Below are 20,982 nucleotides of genomic sequence, written 5' to 3' on the forward strand. Positions count from 1 at the left end.
ATAACCATATGATCTAGTCCAAAATAACTTCAGGCTGACGTGTGTTACTGTGTCCCTTGAGGTTGTAATTTACCAATTAGGAGTTTCCCGCTCCCCAGTCCCTTCTTATTTCTTGTCATGCTCCTCTGTTTTTGAGGACCTAGATTTCCAAATTTAAGGGGAAGCAAGGAGAGGGCAGGAAAAGAAAGGAAGAGTGAGAAAGGGCAGAGTGAGGAGGGAAGGGAGCAGAGGAGAGGAGCAGTTTGTGGTCTGAGCCCTTCCGCGAGAGCCTTGCCTCTCGGCACACAGAAGTCATTTAAGGCAGCAAGCAAAAGACAGAACAGACCTCTCCAAAGATGAAATCAGAAGAGGCAAGGTTGGTTTTGTTTTGTTTTGTTTTTCCTTTTAAGAGACAACTTGCATGATTGTGCATATAGTATAGTTTACACATCCGAGTAAATTAGTAAAGGGAAACAGGTCACAGCTGCCCATTCTCAGAAGTACCCACAAGACGACGAAGAGTTCCGTGCTTAGTTCCCCACTGCGAGATTTAGGGAAAAATTAGAGGAATTCATATCAGTGATTGATTTCTGTTATCCAAGGACGCTGAGGAAAAACACAATGTCAAGTGGGGTCAAAGAATGAATAAGACAGGATATGGAACTCTGTTCAGATGTGTGTAAGAGAAGTAAAATAATGGAGAAGAGCAAGATGTGTACAGGGATTATATAGGAGTTTGGAATTTCTATTCATCAAAGGGCAACCTGATGGCAGTATTTTCCTAATAGAATGAACTCACAGAAAGTCAGCTTATCAGCTGCAGGCTGAATTGACTAAGGCATTTTTTAAAACTCTAAGAGTTTTGTTGAAAAGTAACAATGGAAAGAAGGTGTCACATGAAAAACGTATGAAAAATAAGAATGACTTTTTCTTTTTTAATCCTACACTTAAATGAATAGAAAACAGAATATGAGGTTAAACTCAATAATCAAATACATCTTACCTTCTATTGTCTCACTTTTCTTTATAAAATATGTATATGTCTACCCATTGGTTTTATTTCAGTTTGTTTGATGGGAGTACTAATGTCGGCCTCAAAATTGTCCCCTTGTAAAAGATAATTTTCACTATTTCCCACCTGTCCTAAAATTTTAATATCTAGGTACATGACTTTCCATCTCAAAAGTGGCAATTATTTAGTGGTGCCTGGATCGTTCAGTCAGTTAAGCATCCAACTCTTGGTTTTGGCTCAGGTCTTGATCTTAGGGTTGTGAGATAGAGCCCGGAGTCAGGCTCCACGCTGAGCAAGGCGTCCATTTGAGATTGTCTCCCTCTTTCTCTCTTCCCCTGCCGTCCGTGCTCCCTCTCTCTCTCTCTCTCAAAAATAAATAAATCTTTTAAAAAATAATATAAAAGGAAAAAAACACTTCATAGAAATGAAATAATAAGGTTTGTAAGAGTTATAGGTTGATAGTCAATGTTATTATTTTCCTTTTTAATATAAATTCCTGATAATTATTTTCAATAAAATAAAACCAAAACAATGTCTTTAACATCAACCTGCTTTCAAGGTTTACTAATAGTTCTATCATTAGCCTATGGTGAGGGAAGGGGAACCTCAATATAAAGAGCCTAAGTGACAATATTTTCAATATGAAGGATGTTCCATGGAAATGGAGACCTGATTCAGGCCACATTTATGCTGTACAGGGATAATTTCCCTTGTTACATTATACAGTTCGAAAGGAGTCTTTTAGGGCTTGCTTTCATTATAACGTATTCGTGTAGCACCATCGTGTGGTAAATCCAGCACATACCAGCTCATTTGAAATAGTGTGAAAAGACCCCAGAAGAGAACAAAATGTGCTATTTGTTTGGGTTCATTCTAATCACCTTCATTTTATCAAAAGAGCCTAGAAAGAGATAGCAGTGGTAACCTCATACCACAGATCTAAGCCAAAGTGTTTGTTTACTAACGGGCGTGGACAGGCTCTGTTTGAAGTCAGATCCACGCCAACATAACTGATAAAAATACAGGGAGCAAACACCATTTCCCATTTCAAAACTGTTTAATATTCTAGGTCCCTTATAGAAAAGGTCTATCAACTATTCAAAGTTTTGTCCTTCATATATTTCCAAAATCACAAGTTATAGTTAAAATGATATTTTATAACTACGGTGCCTCTCTTATCTAACTGAAAAAAAACCTGGATACATGAGTGGACAAGTTTAAGCGCACTTTTGGGGTGTTTGAAAGCAATTTAAATTGGAATGTTAAACATACAGTCTGACATGACACTTTTCTCCCTTAGATCATTTGCATCCATTTTCAAAAGCACAAAATCAAACTTTAGTTTTAACTCTCTTCTACTTAATTTTCAGTATCATCTCTAATACTGAGGGATGGGTATAATGAGATTATTTTAACAGATTTATATTTTACAAGTTAGATTTTTTTCTTCCAAGATCAGAGCATGGAAATCAAAAACACAGCTTGGTAAGGCAGTAATTCTGGATTTAAATACAGAAGTTCTTCTTATAAAGCATTTAAAATTTTTTTTCAGAAACAAAACATAATTAAAATTTAAATATAGAAAAAGTACAGGGAAGTGCAATTTTGTTAATGATTTCTCTCACTTTAGAAAGTATTAAATGAGCTGATGAAATTTTTGCCTTTAATTAATAGCGTAAGGAGAGAAATGTAATTATTTAAACTCTATTATCTTCATATATCGTTTTAAGAAATGACAAGTGCTTTCAGATACATTGCCTCAGATTATTAATTTAAATACACCAAACAACACCTAATGTATTTTCCTTTTTTCCTTTCTCCACTGAGCACCAATCACAAATTGCTTTTTAGATTTAAAGGTACAAAATTATCAATAGATAAAAAAATCAGAATATGAGAGAAAAAAAAAACCTAGTAAGTAAATATCCCAGTGAAGAAGGAAGAGAATGTACTGAGTAGAGAAGGAGATTATCTAACCCAAAGATTAGATAAACACTATTATTTTGGTTATATGAGTCTCTATTATGGAAAACAAAACAAACCCAGTAAACAGACATAATAAAACAAGTTGAACACCTAATGGAATCTTGACACTCTTAAAAGACTTAATAATTAAAGGAGGCGGGACCACAACTAAGACAGTCCACAAGTTATTTAATTGCCTGTCAACGCCAGAAAATTTTAGTTTAGTCACGGTGGCTTTGGTTCAACAGAAGAGTCAGGGGCAGCTGCCAACGTCAGGGCTACAAATCTAAAGTCTCCTGGATCTTCGGCCTCATGAAGATGAAAGGCCACTGGAAGATCTGGCTATGAGGTAACATCAAGGAAGGAGCACGGGTCACCTTCATAGATACATGTGTGTTGTCACAAGGAGAAGAATGGAGGCAATCTTGGTCAACATTTTTTTGACTGCAAGTTACAGAAACTCATTTAAGATAGTTTTTACCCAGAATGGGCATTTGTCACATGAATATAAGTGTATAGTGCTACTTAAAGAGCAATCCAAAGACAATGATGGGATTGGTATGGAAGTTGAGACTAAATTTTTAGAAAGTCATACAGCTTTGGATACAGTACTCTTTTGTCTGCTGATTCCTTAATAAAATCGGTATTAGTTCCGATGGCCATGATAACAAATTGCCACAAATTTGGTGGCTTGATGCATCAGAGGTTTATTGTTTCATTGTCCTGGAGGCCACTCCAGCCACCTTGTTTCAAGGAAGGCCTTGAGCCAGTGAAGCATCTTAGCCAGCATGAGCAGAGAGCAGAAAGCGCTTGAGAGTTTATCATCACCATTGCCTCCCAAGATGGCTGTAAGCCAACAACTGATTCATCAGGGAGTATGGAAGCCCAGCAACTCTGCCTTGAGTCAGGACAAACAGTGCATTGTAACTTACATTCCAAAACTCCCCTGCTGAATAAGGCTGTCACCACCCTTCCTTGAAATAGCACCCTTGCTGCTTACCTTCCCTCTCTTGCTTCCCTCACTCCCTTTCCAGTTTATCTGGAAGTACTTCCTTAATAAATGACTTGCATATGAATCCATTGCTTAATGTCTTCTTATATTGAAGAAAGCGACCTAACACTAAAGGTATTTCACAGAGATCTTGCTTAATGTCCCCTGAGACTGGGAAACCCAACCTAAGACAAAAGCGGTCTCATATAAGCAAATGGCAATATGAGCATCCAAGCCTCATTGAAGAACCAGAACCAAATCATCCAGCTCTCTCTCTGGGCCTCCCGAGCCTCATGAGCTATTCTTTTTGCAGGCCGATTTTATTTTGGTCTCTGCTGACATCCACCTCTGCTTTCCTGCACATGACCATAACTTTCAATCTAGCTTTTGGGTCTCTACTGATAATTTTCTTCCACTGAATATAGTAACTTTCCACAATCTGTTAATGACTTTTGTAATAGTTTTGTATAAAAGAAGCTTATTTCAATGAACTTTAATAGGAGAAAAGGATCACTCCACAGCTTTAGAGATTACAATGCTTCATAGTGATAAACCAGATCAATTACTTCTCAGTCTCATTCAAGTGTGGAATAAAGGTGGATCTGATCGACCCAGATTATATTGGGATAATAATACTGGGCAGGATCAGTAGAGATAGATAGTATACAAATGACTGTCAAACTTCATCACTTTAAGACAGTTTTTCTCTTTTAGGAAAAGAGGTGCCTGCCAAAAAAGAATAAAATGACTAGGAGTAAACTTAACCAAGGATGTGAAAGACCTGTACTCTGAAAATTATAAAACACTGATGAAAGAAATTAAAGAGGACCCAAACAAATGAAAAGATATTCCATGATCCTAGTTAAGAAGAATTAATGTTGTTAAAACGACCATATTACCCAAAGCAATCTACATGTTCAGTGCAATCCCCATCCAATTACCAACAGCATTTTTCACAGAACTAGAATAAATAATACTAAAATTTGTATGGAACCACAAAAGAACCCAAATAGCTAAAGCAATCTTGAGAAAGAAAAACAAAGCAGAAGTTATTACAATTCCGGATTTCAGGATACACTACAAAACTGTAGTGATCAAAGCAGTATGGTACTGGCACAAAAATAGAGACATAGGAAAAAGAATAGAGAGCCCAGAAATAAACCCATGCTTATATGGCCAATTAATCTACAACAAAGGAAGGAAGAATAAACAATCAGGAAAAGACAGTCTTTTCAATAAACGGTACTGGGAAAACTGGGCAGCCACATGCAAAAGAATGAAACTAGACCAGTTTCTGATACTAGACACAAGCATTAACTCAAAATGGATTAAAGATCTAAATTTTAAGCCTGAAACCATAAAGGTCCTAGAAAATAAAATAGGCAACAATTTCTCTGACACTGACTGTAGCAACATTTGGCAGCGGGGGAGTATTTCTCCTAAAGCAAGGAAAATAAAGCAATCATCAACTATTGGGACTACATCAAAATAAAACGCATTTGCACAGAAAATAAATCGAGAAAACAAAAAGGCAGCCTGCTGAATGGGAGCAGATATTTGCAAATAAACTCCATCAAGGCATTAATATTCAAAATAGATAAAGAACGTATACAACTAAACACCAAAAATCAAACAATGTGATTAAAAAATGGGCAGAGGACCTAAACAGACTTTTTGCAAAGACATACAGAGGCCAACAGACACATGAAAACATGCTCAACATCCCTCATCATCAGGGAAATGCAAATTAAAACTATAATGAGATATCACCTCTCATCTGCCAGGATGGCTAAAATCAAAGACCACGAGAAACAAGTATGGGTGAGGATGTGGAGAAATAGGAATACTGTGCACTGTTAGTAGAAATGCAAACTGGTGCAGACACTGTGGGAGACAGTAAGGAGGTCCTCAAAAATTAAAAATAAAACTACCTACCCTATGATCCAGCAATCGCACTGTTGGGTATTTATCCAAAGAATTCAAAAACACTAATTTGAAGGGCTACATACATCCCTATGTTTATTGCAGAATTATTTACAATAGCTGAATTATGGGTGCACTTAAGTGTCCATCGACTGATGAATGGATAAAGAAGAAGTGGTATGTGTGTATATATACATATATACATATGTATACACACACACACACAGAGGAATATTACCCAACCATAAAAAAGAATTTGCAACAACATGGATGGAGCTAGAAGGTATAATGCTAAGTGAAATAAGTCAGTCAGAGAAAGACAAATACCATATGATTTCACTCGTATGTGGAATTTAAGAAACAAAACAAATGAACAAAGAAAAAAAGAGAGAGAGACAAATGAAGAAACAGACTCTTAACTATAGAGAACAAACTGATGGTTACCAGAGGGGATAGGGGTGAGGGGGGTGAATGAAATAGGTGAGGGAGATTAAGAGTACACGTATCCTGATGAGCACTGAGAAATATATGGAACTGTTGAACCACTATATTGTACACCTGAAATGACTATAAATGTACGTTAATTACACTGGACTAAAAATTATATACATATATATGGCATAAAAATGTTTGGCCAAAAGACGGACAAGAATGATTTATTCTTTCTAGAGTAAAAATAAATTAAAAAATAAAGTCTTCACAGAAAGAGCATTAAACGTGGACTTGAAGAATGAATGAAAGTTCACCAGGGTGCAAGTGAGGGAATGACAGTTTGTGCAAAGAAAATAGCATCACCAAATCTGTGGAAACTTAAAAGGAAGCTCTGAGAGCAGACACTCATTTGGTGCTTTTTTTCTTTCTATCCTCAGTATTTATCATAAGGCTGTTCATAAAGTAGCTATTCAGCAAATGAATTGTTCAGAAAATACGTGCCTCCGGATTTAGAGGAACCGTGGAATGCATAGAAGAAACTCAATATAGAGCATGACAATGGAAACACGGGCAAGAAAAAAGGCAAGAACCTAAGTGAGAGAGAAAGTGAGTATTGGGCTGAAGAACCACAGCGGTGAGTGAGAAGAGATAACAAACCCCAAAAATATTCTAGTGGTAGAATTGACAAGATGTGGTAACCAAACAAATATATATGAGGGAAGCAAGGGGAGAAAGAAGCATGAGGTCACAGAAGAAAGGATCTGGGAGAAAGTGCCCAAGTGAATGATGATCCTTTTATTTAAGATAAAGAACACAACTGGAAAAAAAAAAAAAAACGGACTTGCAGGAATTAATAAAAAGTGCAATTTCAGGCTCTGTAAATTTCAGAATGCCAGGTGTCTGTTGGCGATAGTCCAGAGATACAGAACGGAAGCTCAACAGAAGTAAGGCCAGAGATACACCTTGGGAAGTCAGTTCCAAAGAGTTCGACCTCTCAAAATGGAATATTCATGAAAAGGGTATATATATTCAGCAGGGCAGCAAGTTTACAGAAAATAGCAGGAGATTAAAGGGTGTTCTAGGGAAAGTGACTTCAAGCATTGGCAATGGGAAAAGAAATTTTCACTAAACTCACGGTATATAGTTCCTGCTGAAAGAATTCAGTTTCCAGGAAAAGGCTAAGCAGATGATTCTCAGAATACGCAGATGATTCTCAGAATACGTAGATGCAGAAAATCCTTAGAAGGAGAAGAGGCTGAGGTAAATGGAAACGTATCACATGATGGGTTAACTGAGAAAATTTATGAGCAAGATTGGCTAATATCAGTCTGTCGTTCCTTTTTTAATAATTGCCATCAGGTGCATCAAGCCTTTATTGAGTGCTGCACCTTCAAACTCATTGTGTCAGTGACATTTGAGAAACTTTGGAGAAAGAAGTGGATCTTTTACACCTTGGGTGATACTGTCCCGACAGGGCTCGATGGTACTAGAGGGATAGTGAAATCGTATATAAAATGAACTACACTAGACGCAGCAGGAACTCAAAGTCGGAAGTGACTAAGGAAACTTCCATGCCTCTCTCTGCCACTACAGACACCAAATCCCCAGTTCCCAGAGACGGAGAGGGACCCAGAGTACATGGTATGTTTAAGCAAAAACAATAATAATAATTCCCAAGGACAGACTGCCTCATCTGACGTTTCAGTTACAATTTTACAATTTAAACAATGGTAAACATAATATCAGTTACAATAGAAAATCTACCTGAGTTAAGAGAAAACTCAGAACTTAAAAGTGGTTTTGTGCTTAGGGTGAGTGACTTCAGGTTATGCTTCCAAACCATCAAGATACAAAAGCTCATTCTCATTTGCTGTCGGAGCTGTTTTTCCAGTTTTGCGAAACAACCAAAAGAGAAGACAGGAGATGTCATGAGAGATTGTGAAATCAACCACGGAAGTGTATAAAGTGGAAAGAAAGCCAAATACAAAGTTTGGAAAAATGCATATTTAAAAGATGACTTTCCTAGAATTGCCAAAAAAAAAAATAAAAATTTTTTTTTCAGAGAAGTTGGACAAGAATCCTGAAAGACACATGACACAAAAACCAAAGACTAAGAGTGTTTCAAATCAAACAGGAAGCCCTGGTCAGTGGGGTCAAATTTGGCTAAAAGCTCTTTGAGACTTACAATTAAGATCTTGAGTTTCGTACATGGGAAGTGACTTTTGCAAAAGCAGTTCGAGTGGACTAGCTAATGTGGGCCATGGGTGAAGTTGTAAATAGATGACTTTTTAAAATGAGCAAAAAAATATGGATTACTCGATGGAGAAGTTTAAAAAAACTGAGAGCAGTCAAGAGATGAGAATGAACTAAAAGCGTTTTACAGAATGCAGAAATTGTGAATAAGCTTGTAGACCAGGGGAAACAGTCCGAAAGAAGAAAGGACTGATTAAGAATGCAACGAACAGGGGCGCCTGGATGGCTCAGTCGTTAAGCGTCTGCCTTCAGCTCAGGGCGTGCGTGATCCTAGGGTCCTGGGATCAAGCCCCACATCCGGGTCCCGGCTCCGCTGGGAGCCTGCTTCCTCTCCCACTCCCCCTGCTTGTGTTCCCTCTCTCGCTGGCTGTCTCTCTGTGTCAAATAAATAAATAAAATCTTAAAAAAAAAAAAAAAATGCAAGGAACAGAGCGTATTTGGTGGCACAGGGTACCAATGAAGTGGAAGCAACGGGACAGGAGAAACACCGCATTACCGCTGCACAGAGATAGAAGGGGTACAGGAGGGTGGAAAATTAGGTAGTCTGGGGGGCCCCTGCCTTCTCAGAGAATTTAGACACTGCTTATCTCACGAGGGCTAAAGGCACAGGGTTGAACTCAATCACTAGCAGATAATAAAAGTTTGTTAAATTTACAGTTAACTAGAGAGAAACAAAAGAATTAGTGAGTATGTTGTAAATGTGCTAACTGCCACTGAATGACTTTAAAATGGCTAATTTTATGTTCTGTGAATTTTACTTCAATTAAAAAAGAAAAAGTGGCGAGCAAAAGTGAGAGCCTGAAAAGCACACAAAGTTAGTACAAAACAATAGGAAAGAAGAAATGGGGTGCTCAAAGACCATGACATGTTCTGCCAAAGACGTTACAGTTCTGTTTGACTTTACTGACCTGAGGCTAAATTAAGACTGAAATATGAGTCTATCTTCAAAGGCAGACAGAGAGAAAAAGCAGTATTGCAGGCAAAAATATATGTACCAAAGGAGAGAAATGTAGTCGGATACTGGGCTTTTAAATCAGGAGGGGAAAAAAACAGGTCTGTTAAATGTAAATAATGGGGGATTTCTTTCCTTTGTGACTGAGTAGAGTTCATTTGAGTTATTTCCAAGGACGTCAAAGTCATGATGAAACACTCGTTTGTAAGAGTATTTGAAAAATAATGACATGTCCAGGTTGATAGGAAAGTTGAGGATTTCCTTTGAGACAGTTCTGGCAAGATTTGTGGATGTGGGCTGTTCTACAGTAATATGAGTCATCTGTTTTGCCTGGGACATGAAATTCCAAGAGTGAGGAGGAAAATAGGATGCATCTTTGCATGTCAATATCTTCCTTACACGGTAATCTCTCTTTAGAGTGCAATGCCTTTTGCCCTAAATCATCTGGTTGTGGGCTTGCATAGAAATGGCTCGTTCTTGCTTCTTTATAGACAGAATAGAAACCCAGAAATCTTCGATGTTCCCCTTTATATCCTGCAAATGTTCTGCCATAAACATTCAGCTTCAAAAAACTTCATTAACTTCGTACTTTCTGTTTTAGATGAGATAATAGGTGAAATGTGCTAAAGAAGAGTTGACTGAAACTCCCACGCCTCGTTCTTCTCCACCTTATTGCTGGTTTTCCATTTGACCTTCACTACTGTCTCATGATTTTCATGAACCTACATTTTTCAGGTATCCCCGAAGTCATTGGTATTTTAGGATGCAGAGAGGTAATCCAGAAGCATCTGTGGTTTCAAAAAGAACAGCGGGTATTTTCCCTGTAGGTAAATGTTTGCAAACTTGTTGCAAATAGGAGAGGAAGTAAAGCAAACACATATCAACAAAATGAATGTATGTATTTAACAAATATGTATCACTTAGCAAATGCCAGGCACTAGGACACAGAGAATGCCCCTCCTTTCATACAAATTACAGTGTACAGAAGGACACATTGTAAATAATCAGAGTATATGGAAGTAGGTAAACGTGATTCAGTGCTACAAGGGGGAATGGATGGATGCCTTTGAGATAGTCTGAAGAAAAGCAGGGAGGGCTTTATTAGTGGAACGAAAAAGAGAAAGGATGAAGACAAACGGATTAAAAGGGACCTGTGGAGAGCCACAGAGTCACTGACCTGAGAAGCAGAGATAATGGCTGGGGACAGAAGGAGAGGAAAAGATTATGAAGGACCTTGTAAACTTTCCAGAGAACTTAAATATAAAACAAAGCAATTAGTGGCCAGGGAAAGAGTCTGTTTTTAAAATGAGCTTAAGCAGGCTCATCTCTTTTGTCTATAATGAGGAGTTACTCTTAGTCCTTTGACTGGAGAATTTTGCAGGTGAGAAAAATGGTAGGTATCAGAGAAAGCTACTGAGGACACGTAGTAACTTGTCATTTTGTCCCTAGTCGCCATAGGTTTTACTTAACATACTAACTGAAAACATAAGTGGACAGAAAGTGGATGTGAAGGGCTACTTTAAAATCTAAGTTATTAAGAACAAAAAGGAAAGGCATCTGAATCATAGTATTGAATTTGGACAACTCATAATAAATATTTTGAGCTGCTTTTCTCGGTCCTAAGATACACTTTATATATAGTGCATTTTATTGTGCAATTAATGAAGCTAAATCTTTTTTCAACTGGAGATATTAATGAGAAGTTTCATAAAATGTAGAGTAATAGAGAATCCTTAGGATAATTTTGAAATATATATTCTTTTCCTGACTTTACCTCACCATCGTCATGAGGCCATTTTTCTGGATCTGATAGCCTGACACTCTCTAGTTTCTAGTCAGGCAAATTAAATGTAAGTTATAATAGCTTAAAAAGCTACTTTAAGAAACACAGCTTTATTAATTAAAACTGATTTTTTTGGGGGGGGGACACCTGGGTGGCTAAGTCGTTAAGTGTCTGCCTTAGGCTCAGGGCGTGATCCCAGCGTTCCAGGATCGCGCCCCACATCAGGCTCCTCTGCTGGGAGCCTGCTTCTTTCTCTCCCACTCCCCCTGCTTTGTGTTCCCTCTCTCTCTGGCTGTCTCTATTTCTATCAAATCAAAAAAAAAAAAAAAATCTTAAAACTGATTGTTTTTCTTACCAATTATTTGAAATATTTAGTATCTCTCATCCTGTCCACTCAAAAGAAGTCTTACACATATTTTTTAATAAAAGATTTTACCTTTTCTCGCTTCTGGCCACCTTGGTGGCTGCTCTTGGTTGAGGCCATCCCACATCTAAGGCAGCATATGGCAGCCACAAAGAAGTCAAAAAAGTCGTTGGAGTCAATCAACTCTAGGCTCCAGCTTGTTATGAAAAGTGGAAAGTATGTGCTGGGGTACAAGCAGACCCTGAAAATGATCAGACATGGCAAAGCAAAACCGGTCATCCTAGCCTACAACTGCCCAGCCTTGAGGAAATTTGAAATAGAACACTGCCCCCTGTTGACCAAAGCTGGTGTCCATCACTGCTGTGGCAATGATACTGAACTGGGCCCAGCATGTGGGAAATGCTGCAGTGTGCATATACTGGCTATCCTTGATCTAGGGATTCTGATATCATTTTAAGCATGCCAGAACAGACTGGTGAAAAGTAAATCATGCAAAATTTTTCTTTAATAAAACTGGCCAGAGCTTGTTTTAAAAAAAATAAAAATAAAGAAAAGGGGTTTTAAAAATTAAGAAGCAGAACAGAGCATTAAATAATAACTGCCTATAAAACTGACTACATCATGGAAAATAATTTTTATTTGAACAAATCTCTCTGGTCAACAAATGAGGGTCAATTTCAAAATGAAATTCTAGAGGCTTTCTTTTTTTACTTTCTAAAGCACATAATTAGCTCTCTGAAAATTATATAGAAAACCCTTAATATATCAATGCTTTAAGTAATTCTTAGAGGAAGCAACAAAGACATTTTAATACTTTCAGAGGAAATGCATCCAAATGAATTATGCAAGTTAATTATAGTTTAGATCTCTTACCTTTCCCCTCCCATAATTTACAAGAGAGTCAGAATCTATTTATTTTATTAAATGAACATTAACATGAGTGCTTAGTGGATTAGCATTTCTGCTCTTGCACCATTATGAATCGAATGAATGTTCTAGTGGTGGTGATTAAAACTGTGATGGTGAAAGCATAGAGTATAAATGCATCTTTCAAGGTTTTCAAATTTTGCTTTTTCCTAAATCTGGCACTGTTGGAGAAAGGGACACATTAAAGTCACTTTTGATCAAGTAAAAGGTATACAGTCTCTTCTCCAATGCAAAACTGGAACCAGGAAAACAAAGCATCCTGTTACCATTTTCAAGACAGGCCTGAGAAAAAATTGGAATGTATCAGTGAATGAAGCTGGATCTTTAAGAATCACTCCTCTCAAGCCTAGTTTGTGGACTTTCACATAGCAAGTTTCTGGTCCTGCAAAGTAGAAGATAAGACTTTCAACTTTTAATAAAGGCCATTATTTTAATGAACCTTGGGAATCTAGCCAAGTTATTAACAATAACAATAATAAAAATTATAATAACAAACACATGTATCACTTACTATGGACAATTTAATCTTCACATCAACCCAATAAGCCAGGCACTATTATCTCACTTGACAGATGAGGAAAGAGGCACAGAGACAATAAACAACTTAGCACTAAAAGCTACTTAGTTATGGAACTTGTATTTAAACTAAATAGTCTGGGGTCACCTGGGTGGTGCAGTTAGTTAAGCGGTCGACTCTTGGTTTTGACTCAGGGTCCAGCCTCTCAAAGGGCTCCACGCTCAGTGCTGAGCCTGTTTTGAGAGAGAATCTGAATTCAGATTCTCTCCCTCTCCTTCTGCTCCTTCTCATGCTCTCTCTCGCTCTAAAATAAATAATAAAAATCTTTAAAAAAATAAAATAAGTAGTCTGGCTCCAGAATTCAGATCCGTAATAAAAACAACATAATATTCCTCTCACTTTCTATCTCTGTTCTCTTAAATTTTAACATCAATCCAAAATGAATTTTAGTCACAAAACAAGTGTAATGGGGTGAATGGTGCCCCCCCCCACACACAAAGATATGCCTACATCTTAATTCTTTAAGCTGTAGGTGTTCGCATTCTTGGAAAAAGAGACTTCTTGGGTGTAATTAAGTTAAAGATCTTGCAATGAGATCACCCTGGATTATCTGCGTGGGCCCGAAATTTAATTGTAAGGGCCACTGCAAGAGCCAGATGCACAGACAAGAGACACACCAAGGGGAAGGCAGTGTAAAGATGAAGACAGAAATGGAGTGACATGGTCAGCCAAGAAAACTGAAGAAAGCCGACAGCCACCAGAAGTTGGAAGAGGGAAGGAATGGATTCTCTTCCAGAGCTCCCAGAGGAAGCACGACCTGGCCAGATCTTGACCGTGGCTTCCAGATGTGTGAGAGAGTAAATTTCTGTTATTTTAAGCCAGGAGTCTGTGGTTATTTTTTACAGCAGCCTCAGGAAACTGATACAGTAAATAATGTGTTGCTTTGGGATAACTACACTGGAAACACATTTTGAGAAACTATTGGGACTGATTTGCTGGAGCCAGCCCAGGCGGACTTGCAAAAGTTGATTTTGGAATATTCGAGAATTTCGCAAACTGGTTGTTAAACTGTTAAAAATCAGGTGTCCCCTCACCCCCTGCAGAGTCACTTTGCCAGTTTACCAGCACTTCTACTTTAAGCAGTGCTGGAGCTAAAGGGTTCTTTCTGGCCTGGGTCTTGTCTTCTCAGTCCTCACTCACTGAGGCTAGCAGCGCTCCAGATTCTGGCAATAGGAAAGTTTTCCTTTCTTCAGGAGAGGCATCTTATGCCCTTTAGCAAGTTTTGATTATTTCTATTAGTGTGTATAGGGAAAGGACGACGTGTGCATAAAGCCGGATAGGAATATGAAGTGTTGCTTAATAAGAGGACAGCAGCTTTTATAACAGACTTGCTGGAAAAGCTGGTGAAGTGTCGGCACATTCAACCCCTCCCCCAACTTCTCTCTACCGGACTCTACCCGACTCCGACACCCAAATACTTACTTCTATTCCAAGATCAGCCTTGTATTTTACAGGATAGAACAATAAAAAAGAAAGTGTAGTAATTTACAAAAGAACCAATCATTTAAACAAGCTTTACCAAGACTCTCCAAAGCAATAGAAAGATACATTCAAGAAAAAATCTGATATTGCAATCCAAAAAGGGCTGTTTTAAAACATTTCTTCGAAGCCACAGCAGGTGAAGCATGAAAAACTACAGAAAAGCTGATGTCAGCAGATTCCACTGGCAAAGTGGTACTTCCTACACAATGGAGAAAGATAACCTAGAGAGAGTTCTCTGCTAGAGTAAGTGTAATGCCAAAAATTCGGTTTGTTTTAAAAGCATACAGAATTTCAGACTTTTATTTCTGTATGAAAAGTATATTTAAAGCTAGGTTGTTTTTTTTTTTACACAGCTATTATTTTTATAAGGTGTATATATTACATGCTAGAATAAGTTACTTTTCTTATGGTAGAAGAGGGATTTTTTTTTGGTATGTGTTTTTAATAAAATCAGAAACATGGCAGTATAAGACATAAGCTTAAAAATGGATTGTAGAAATATAACTTTTACTGGATAACTTAAGAAGACTCCTTAGAAAGAACAGAAAGCTTTATTTCATAGTGGGCATCTACAGGTGGCGGCCAGGACCCCTTCTGTGCGGTTGCTTGCACACCACCCCCTCCCATCCACCTTTCTTCATGGGCGATGCATGTTTCTGTGATGTATCTTAAAATCACCTGGAGAGTTTTAAAACTCTCCATGCCCAGGCTGCACACCAAACTGATTAAATTAGAATCCTGGGCTGGAGTCTGGAGCCTGAGGGTGGGAAGAAAGGGAAGGAGGTAAATGATCAGTATTTTTAAAGGTCTGCAGATGATTTCACTGTACAGCCAGGTTTGAGAGCCATTGGTCTAGTGTAAGTCTACTGTTTTGACTTCCCACCATTTTTGATGGTTCAGAATGAATACTGGACCCAGGCTGGGCAAGTAAAATATTTCCCTTGGAATTCTGGAACCGAGGATGAAAGATAAAAAAATTATTACTACTCTGCCATCTCGGAGCTGTATGTGACATGAACACGTAAATTCAGAATTGGTTGGAAGCCATATTTCATGACGTTCCAACTGAACAGTTGAGGAAACCAGTATGTATTGTTACGGCAAACCATAGGTGTTAGGAGAGAAACAGCCATGAGAAACAATGTGAGGAAAGTTCCTTAGTTTTATCCCTTGTATTCCATAAGTTAACCAAACACCAAANTTAGTTTTATCCCTTGTATTCCATAAGTTAACCAAACACCTTTCAAAAATTCTCTTTTTGCTTAAGCTAGTTCCAGCTGAATTCCTGCTACTTGCAACCAATAGAATCCTAACTCATTTTTGTCAGTAATAGAGGATGATTTTGGGTTACACATAGAGATTCTGATATTTTTAGAGCTTTGCGATACGGAAGCATGCAGCTTAGACCACTTTTAAGAGACCCTGCTGCATGGAACACAGCTGACTGATAGCTGAAGTTGTTACCTCTCTGGATCCATCTGGGATTCCTCCCAGCCAGTGACTTAACACAGTCACAGTATTTCTGCCAGGCCACTCCTGCCTGAGGCAGAACTCTGCTGAAGGGCAACGCGTCCGAGAATTCCTCACTGACCTAGCTGAAACTTCCTCAGAACTGCGAGATATGAGACTCTTCCCATCAACCTATTTCCTTCTCTCCTTGTGCAGGTGTCAGACAAACCTGGCTACCTGAGGCTTCTCCCTACCCATTCCTGCTCCCTTTCACTTTTCCCTCCACATGACGGTATTCGTTTGCTAAGACTGCCGTAATAAAATACTATGCACCAGGTGACTTAGACAACAGAAATTTGTTTTCTCATCGTTCTGGAGGCTGGAAGCCCAAAGACCCAAGGTATCAGCAGGTTTGGTTTCTCCTAGGGCCTCTCTCTTCTTTAGCTTGCTGTGTCTTCACATGGTTTTTCTTCTGTGTGCGTACATCCCGGGCATGTCTCTCTCTTGTAAGGACAGCAGTTGTATTGGCTTAGGGCCCGCTCTTATGACCTCACTTAACCTTAATTACCTCCTCAAATGCCCTCTTTCCAAATACAGTCACATTAGGGTTGAGGGCTTGAACATATGAATTTTGTGGACATGCAATTCAGTTCATAACACCTTTCTATTACTTTCTTGGTATCTGATCCTTGAAGCTTCCAAACTAAGGCACTGAGCAAAGAGTAAAGGGACTTTCTTAGACAAACAGTGAGCCCTGCATCCGTGAAGGTGTTCACACAGAGCTTGAAAGATCACGTCTCACTGATATCATTTGGTCCTACTGATTAAGTTTCTATCTGAATTTCAGATTCACATCACTTTTTTTTTAATTGAACATGACCAGTAAAAAAAGTAACCTGAAATCTGGAATACTGAGGTAAAAACTGATTTAAATTAAGCCATGATATGCAAAGAGTCATAGAAGATACTTTTGCTTTCTGGATTGGACCTCCACAGTTCCTTTCTTTTCCATGACCATGTTTGTACATAAGCACAAGGATATTCACTCACGTAGTCCAAGCACCTAGAACAAGGTTTGGCATATTATATGTATTCTACAAATACTTGTTGAATGAATTTATTGTTGCCTTCCAAACACGTCCATGGTTACTGCGTCTAGTAGGTGCTCAGATTCCGTATGTTAAAAAGAATTCAATTGGAGAATTATAACGGTAATGATGTGAACAAGAGATCAGAGGCTAGTGATATTACTGATTTTTCTCCCTACATTGCCTATCCTAGGAAGTTCAGCCCAGAAAACAGAGTTAACTGAGAAATCTGGGAAGTCTTCCCACAATGATGTGCAGTTGCATGGCCTTCGAACCCCTCCCCCCCACCGCCCCCACAAGTAGTTCTTTTAGAGCTTTGCAAGTAGTTCTCTGATCACCAGGAAAACTTGATGGCATCATGCCAACAGCTTTCAAGTAATTAGAGCCTATGAGGCTTAGTCTTCCTTATTAGAAAGGAAGGAAGGAAGAGAGATGGAAGAAAGGAAAGGCAGGAGGGAGGCAGACACCCTTGCTTTCTTGGAGGAAGATTTATGACTAGATGCCGTGTTCCATGCACAGAGCTCTTGCGAAGCTTGACTGAACTGATGAGTGAAATAACAGTTACTGCTTACCAGCTACAGATCCCTAGTCTTTTCAGGCATTTCTAGAGTATTTTAAACAACAGAGGGGAAAGTACGGATACCAGGGAGTGTGAGGGTTAGCTCAAAGCATAAGAAAAATTTATTTGAAAGCTACTGTTTTTAGTTCCATATGCATTTGCCAAAGCCTTTCAAGAGAAAGATTCAACAGCAAGTTTTGTACTGTGGGGAGATTCTGGAAAAATGTGGTGCCTCGAAGAAAAAAATAAAAATAAAAACCAATACTTACTATTTCCAGACTAATTAGTCTATATATTTTGGGGACTATAACAAAGACAGGGGAGTGTCAGAAGCGTAGAGGAGCTCTTCTGAGGAGGTAGAGAGAGAGCACACGCTGAGCAAGCTGCTACAGCAACACCGGGATGATCCATTCTACCGGAGGGGGCCGGGCAAGCTGCTTCTTCACGGAGTATGATAGATAGGACACTCTCCCTAACTCAGTAGCTTTCATAAACTTGCCCTTTTGGCTTACTACTGGATTTTCTTTCCTACACTCCCAGGCATTGCACATGTCTATAACTAGCTCACTATTAGTATGCCAGCCGTAGCCTGTGATGCTTGGATTCTCATATGACTAGATTTAAAAGTTCTCACTGTTCTAATTCTATCATCGACCTCACACCATGTTGAAGAGCGCTCTCTCTCCTCTGCATTTCCCCAGACGTAATCTCCCTCTGTGACAACTCCCTTTTGTGTAAACTGGCTAAGCCCCCAATTTCAAAGACGTCAGAAATAAGGCAAGAAAAAGGCAACCAGTGATAGCGGTTGCAAGCCCTTCCATCCATTCCTGGCAGAATGTTACAAGACCATCCTTATGAATTCCTATGGAGGATTCCTTGAAGATTGACTCTGAGGACACTTTGTGGTGGACACTCCCTAGCAGCTACCTGGCCAAGAGGTCCACTTCCAGCAGGGAGCATCATCTCCACACCAAGTCTTAGGGCTGCCATCCTCACCTTGAATAAACTAGCTGAGTCCCCTCTCCTTCTTGCCTCACTCTATTTCTGTATCTCTTTTTCCCTTTTAATTATTATGTTGTTTCTGTTTTCTCTTCCCATATTCTTCTTGTCATGTTTATTTCTGCCTCTTTCTTGTTCTTCTTCTGGCACTTTTTCCCTCTTTCTTTCCATTTATATTTGTTCCTTCTGTCTGTCTGTCTGGTTCATCTTTCTTTACCTTTTTTTTTCTCTTTCTATGCTCATCTAGTCTTTTCTATGTCTCCCTTTCTTCTTTCCTAAACTTTTCTTTCACTCTTTCCTTTTCAATTTCTTTTCTTATAAATTTCTATCTCTACTTCATTATCTCAGTTGCTCTTTAATTTCTATTTAATTAATTTCTCTAATTCTCAGATATCACTACCAATGTTACCGACTCCTAAGCGTCTACAAAAAAGTAGGTATTTCTTTTTGTATTTTTTTCTCTATCTCTATTCTCTTCACCCAGTATCTTTGTGTCCTTTGCTTTTTTCCCTTTATTTTCTACCTTACCAAATCTTTCATTGAATCTGCTTTCCTATCTTTCTCCTCTCGTGTGCTTTGATCTTTGTCCTTTTCTCTTCTGGTTTTGTTCACACACACATTCACTCACACCTGTTTCTCTGCCTTGCTCCTGTATCTACTTTCCACTCATTTTTTGCATTAAGTCTGCCCTACTGTATGTGTACGTGTGAGCTCACATGCACATGGGAGACAAAAGGAGACCAAAGGGAGTGCATGCGGTTAGGGAGGAACCCAGAGGCTGGATCTGTAGTTTGTTACTCTGGTTATCCGTGGGAAGCTTCTGATTCAGTTGTCTGCAATGGGGCCAATGATTTAATAAGCATCTCAGGTTGAGATCCACGGGCTTAATGATGAAAGCCCTTGATAGCTTCGATTAATTATCTGCACTTCATGCAATAATCAATAGGGAAATAAGGGAGGTTTTGAGAATTATTGTGAAATACAGTCTTTATGTGAGAGATTATCTGAAAACATCGTGGGAAAGAGGACTTGGAAGCAGAGAAATGGAACTTCATATATATTTGGCTTAATTCAAATAGCACTTTACTAAGCTTCCATTTGTAACCCACTTCTCCCTCCCCATAATCTCCTGCATACGATTTATTTCTCTGTTGCAGCTCTTACCAAACTCAGGCTCATATCTGAATTATGTGTCCCATTTCTCTGCTATCTCCTAGACTGAGTTTTTTGATGGCAGGACTAGAACATTTTCTCTGTTGTTTTCCTAGGACAATATGTAGCCCAGACTTCTAATTATAAAAGTTTTCAGAGTCATTGTCAGCATTTCCTTAATTTAATTAAATAATATCACGTTTGTCTTCGAAACCATTAAATTGATATTATCATCTGAGAATCAAAGACACAGCAAGTTATATGTAGAGCTGAGGATAGAATTTGTTCACTCCAATGGTTAGCATTTACTAAGTGATGGGTTAGCTAGTAAGAATAGAGGAACAGTATAGAGTTTCGAATTTGGGCATGGACTCTTGATTCAGACATCCCTGCCTGGTAACCTGCTAGCTACATGTACAAAGAAGGCTACAACTGTATCTATCTTCTAGAACAGCCAGCTATTAGTCCTGTGTGTCTGCCTTGTACATGCTGAGTTGGCTCAGTAAGACCCTCATCCCTGAAAGCTCTAGCTTCAACCCCAGTGTTCAATATGACTCTGTTTAATTAAATTTTTTATATTTATTATACTTATTTATATTTATATAAAATAACTTATTTCATATTTATTTATTATTTGGGAACTCCAGATAATAACACTAGATTCTTCCCATGTCTTTTAAATATTGGCCCAATCACTCTCCTCTTAAGATCAACTTGAAGAGGATCAGATGTATCAAATGGTTTTTCCATCTGGAGACTAGTTACAGAATGAGCTTTTAGACTTCACCATTTAAACCTTTAGCAGGAAAGAGGATTTTTCTTGTTCCACAGCAGAAGATCCCGTTTTCAAATGTAAGTTCTCTGAGAAAGCCTGAAGCCAGGTATAGCAAGGAGCCCATGTGTAAGATCGTCAGAAGATTCTCGTTTGCAAGAAACACCTCCCGGCCCACCTCTCTAAGCCATTCGTACATGCATCTCAAAGAGAGATGAAATTTATACATGGGTTTCTGGAGCCTCTTTGAAGGTCACTGCATGTTGGAAGTTTTGTGTTTCTGATGCGAAGTGTGGAATTGATCCCTACACGCATCTTTGTAT

The 20,982-nt window shown here is 38.6% G+C and overlaps 1 protein-coding gene across 1 annotated transcript; it reads left to right on the forward strand.

Annotated features, from left to right (window-relative positions):
- The first annotated feature begins 11,793 nt into the window (after positions 1-11,793).
- Positions 11,794-12,111, forward strand: LOC100467122 (60S ribosomal protein L30-like). Its single transcript, XM_034663808.1, has one exon. The coding sequence runs from the start codon at positions 11,794-11,796 to the stop codon at positions 12,109-12,111; it is 318 nt and encodes a 105-aa protein (XP_034519699.1).
- Positions 12,112-20,982: the final 8,871 nt, after the last annotated feature.

This window comes from Ailuropoda melanoleuca, chromosome 1 (genome assembly GCF_002007445.2).
Source record: "Ailuropoda melanoleuca isolate Jingjing chromosome 1, ASM200744v2, whole genome shotgun sequence".
Taxonomy (NCBI): Eukaryota; Metazoa; Chordata; class Mammalia; order Carnivora; family Ursidae; genus Ailuropoda; species Ailuropoda melanoleuca.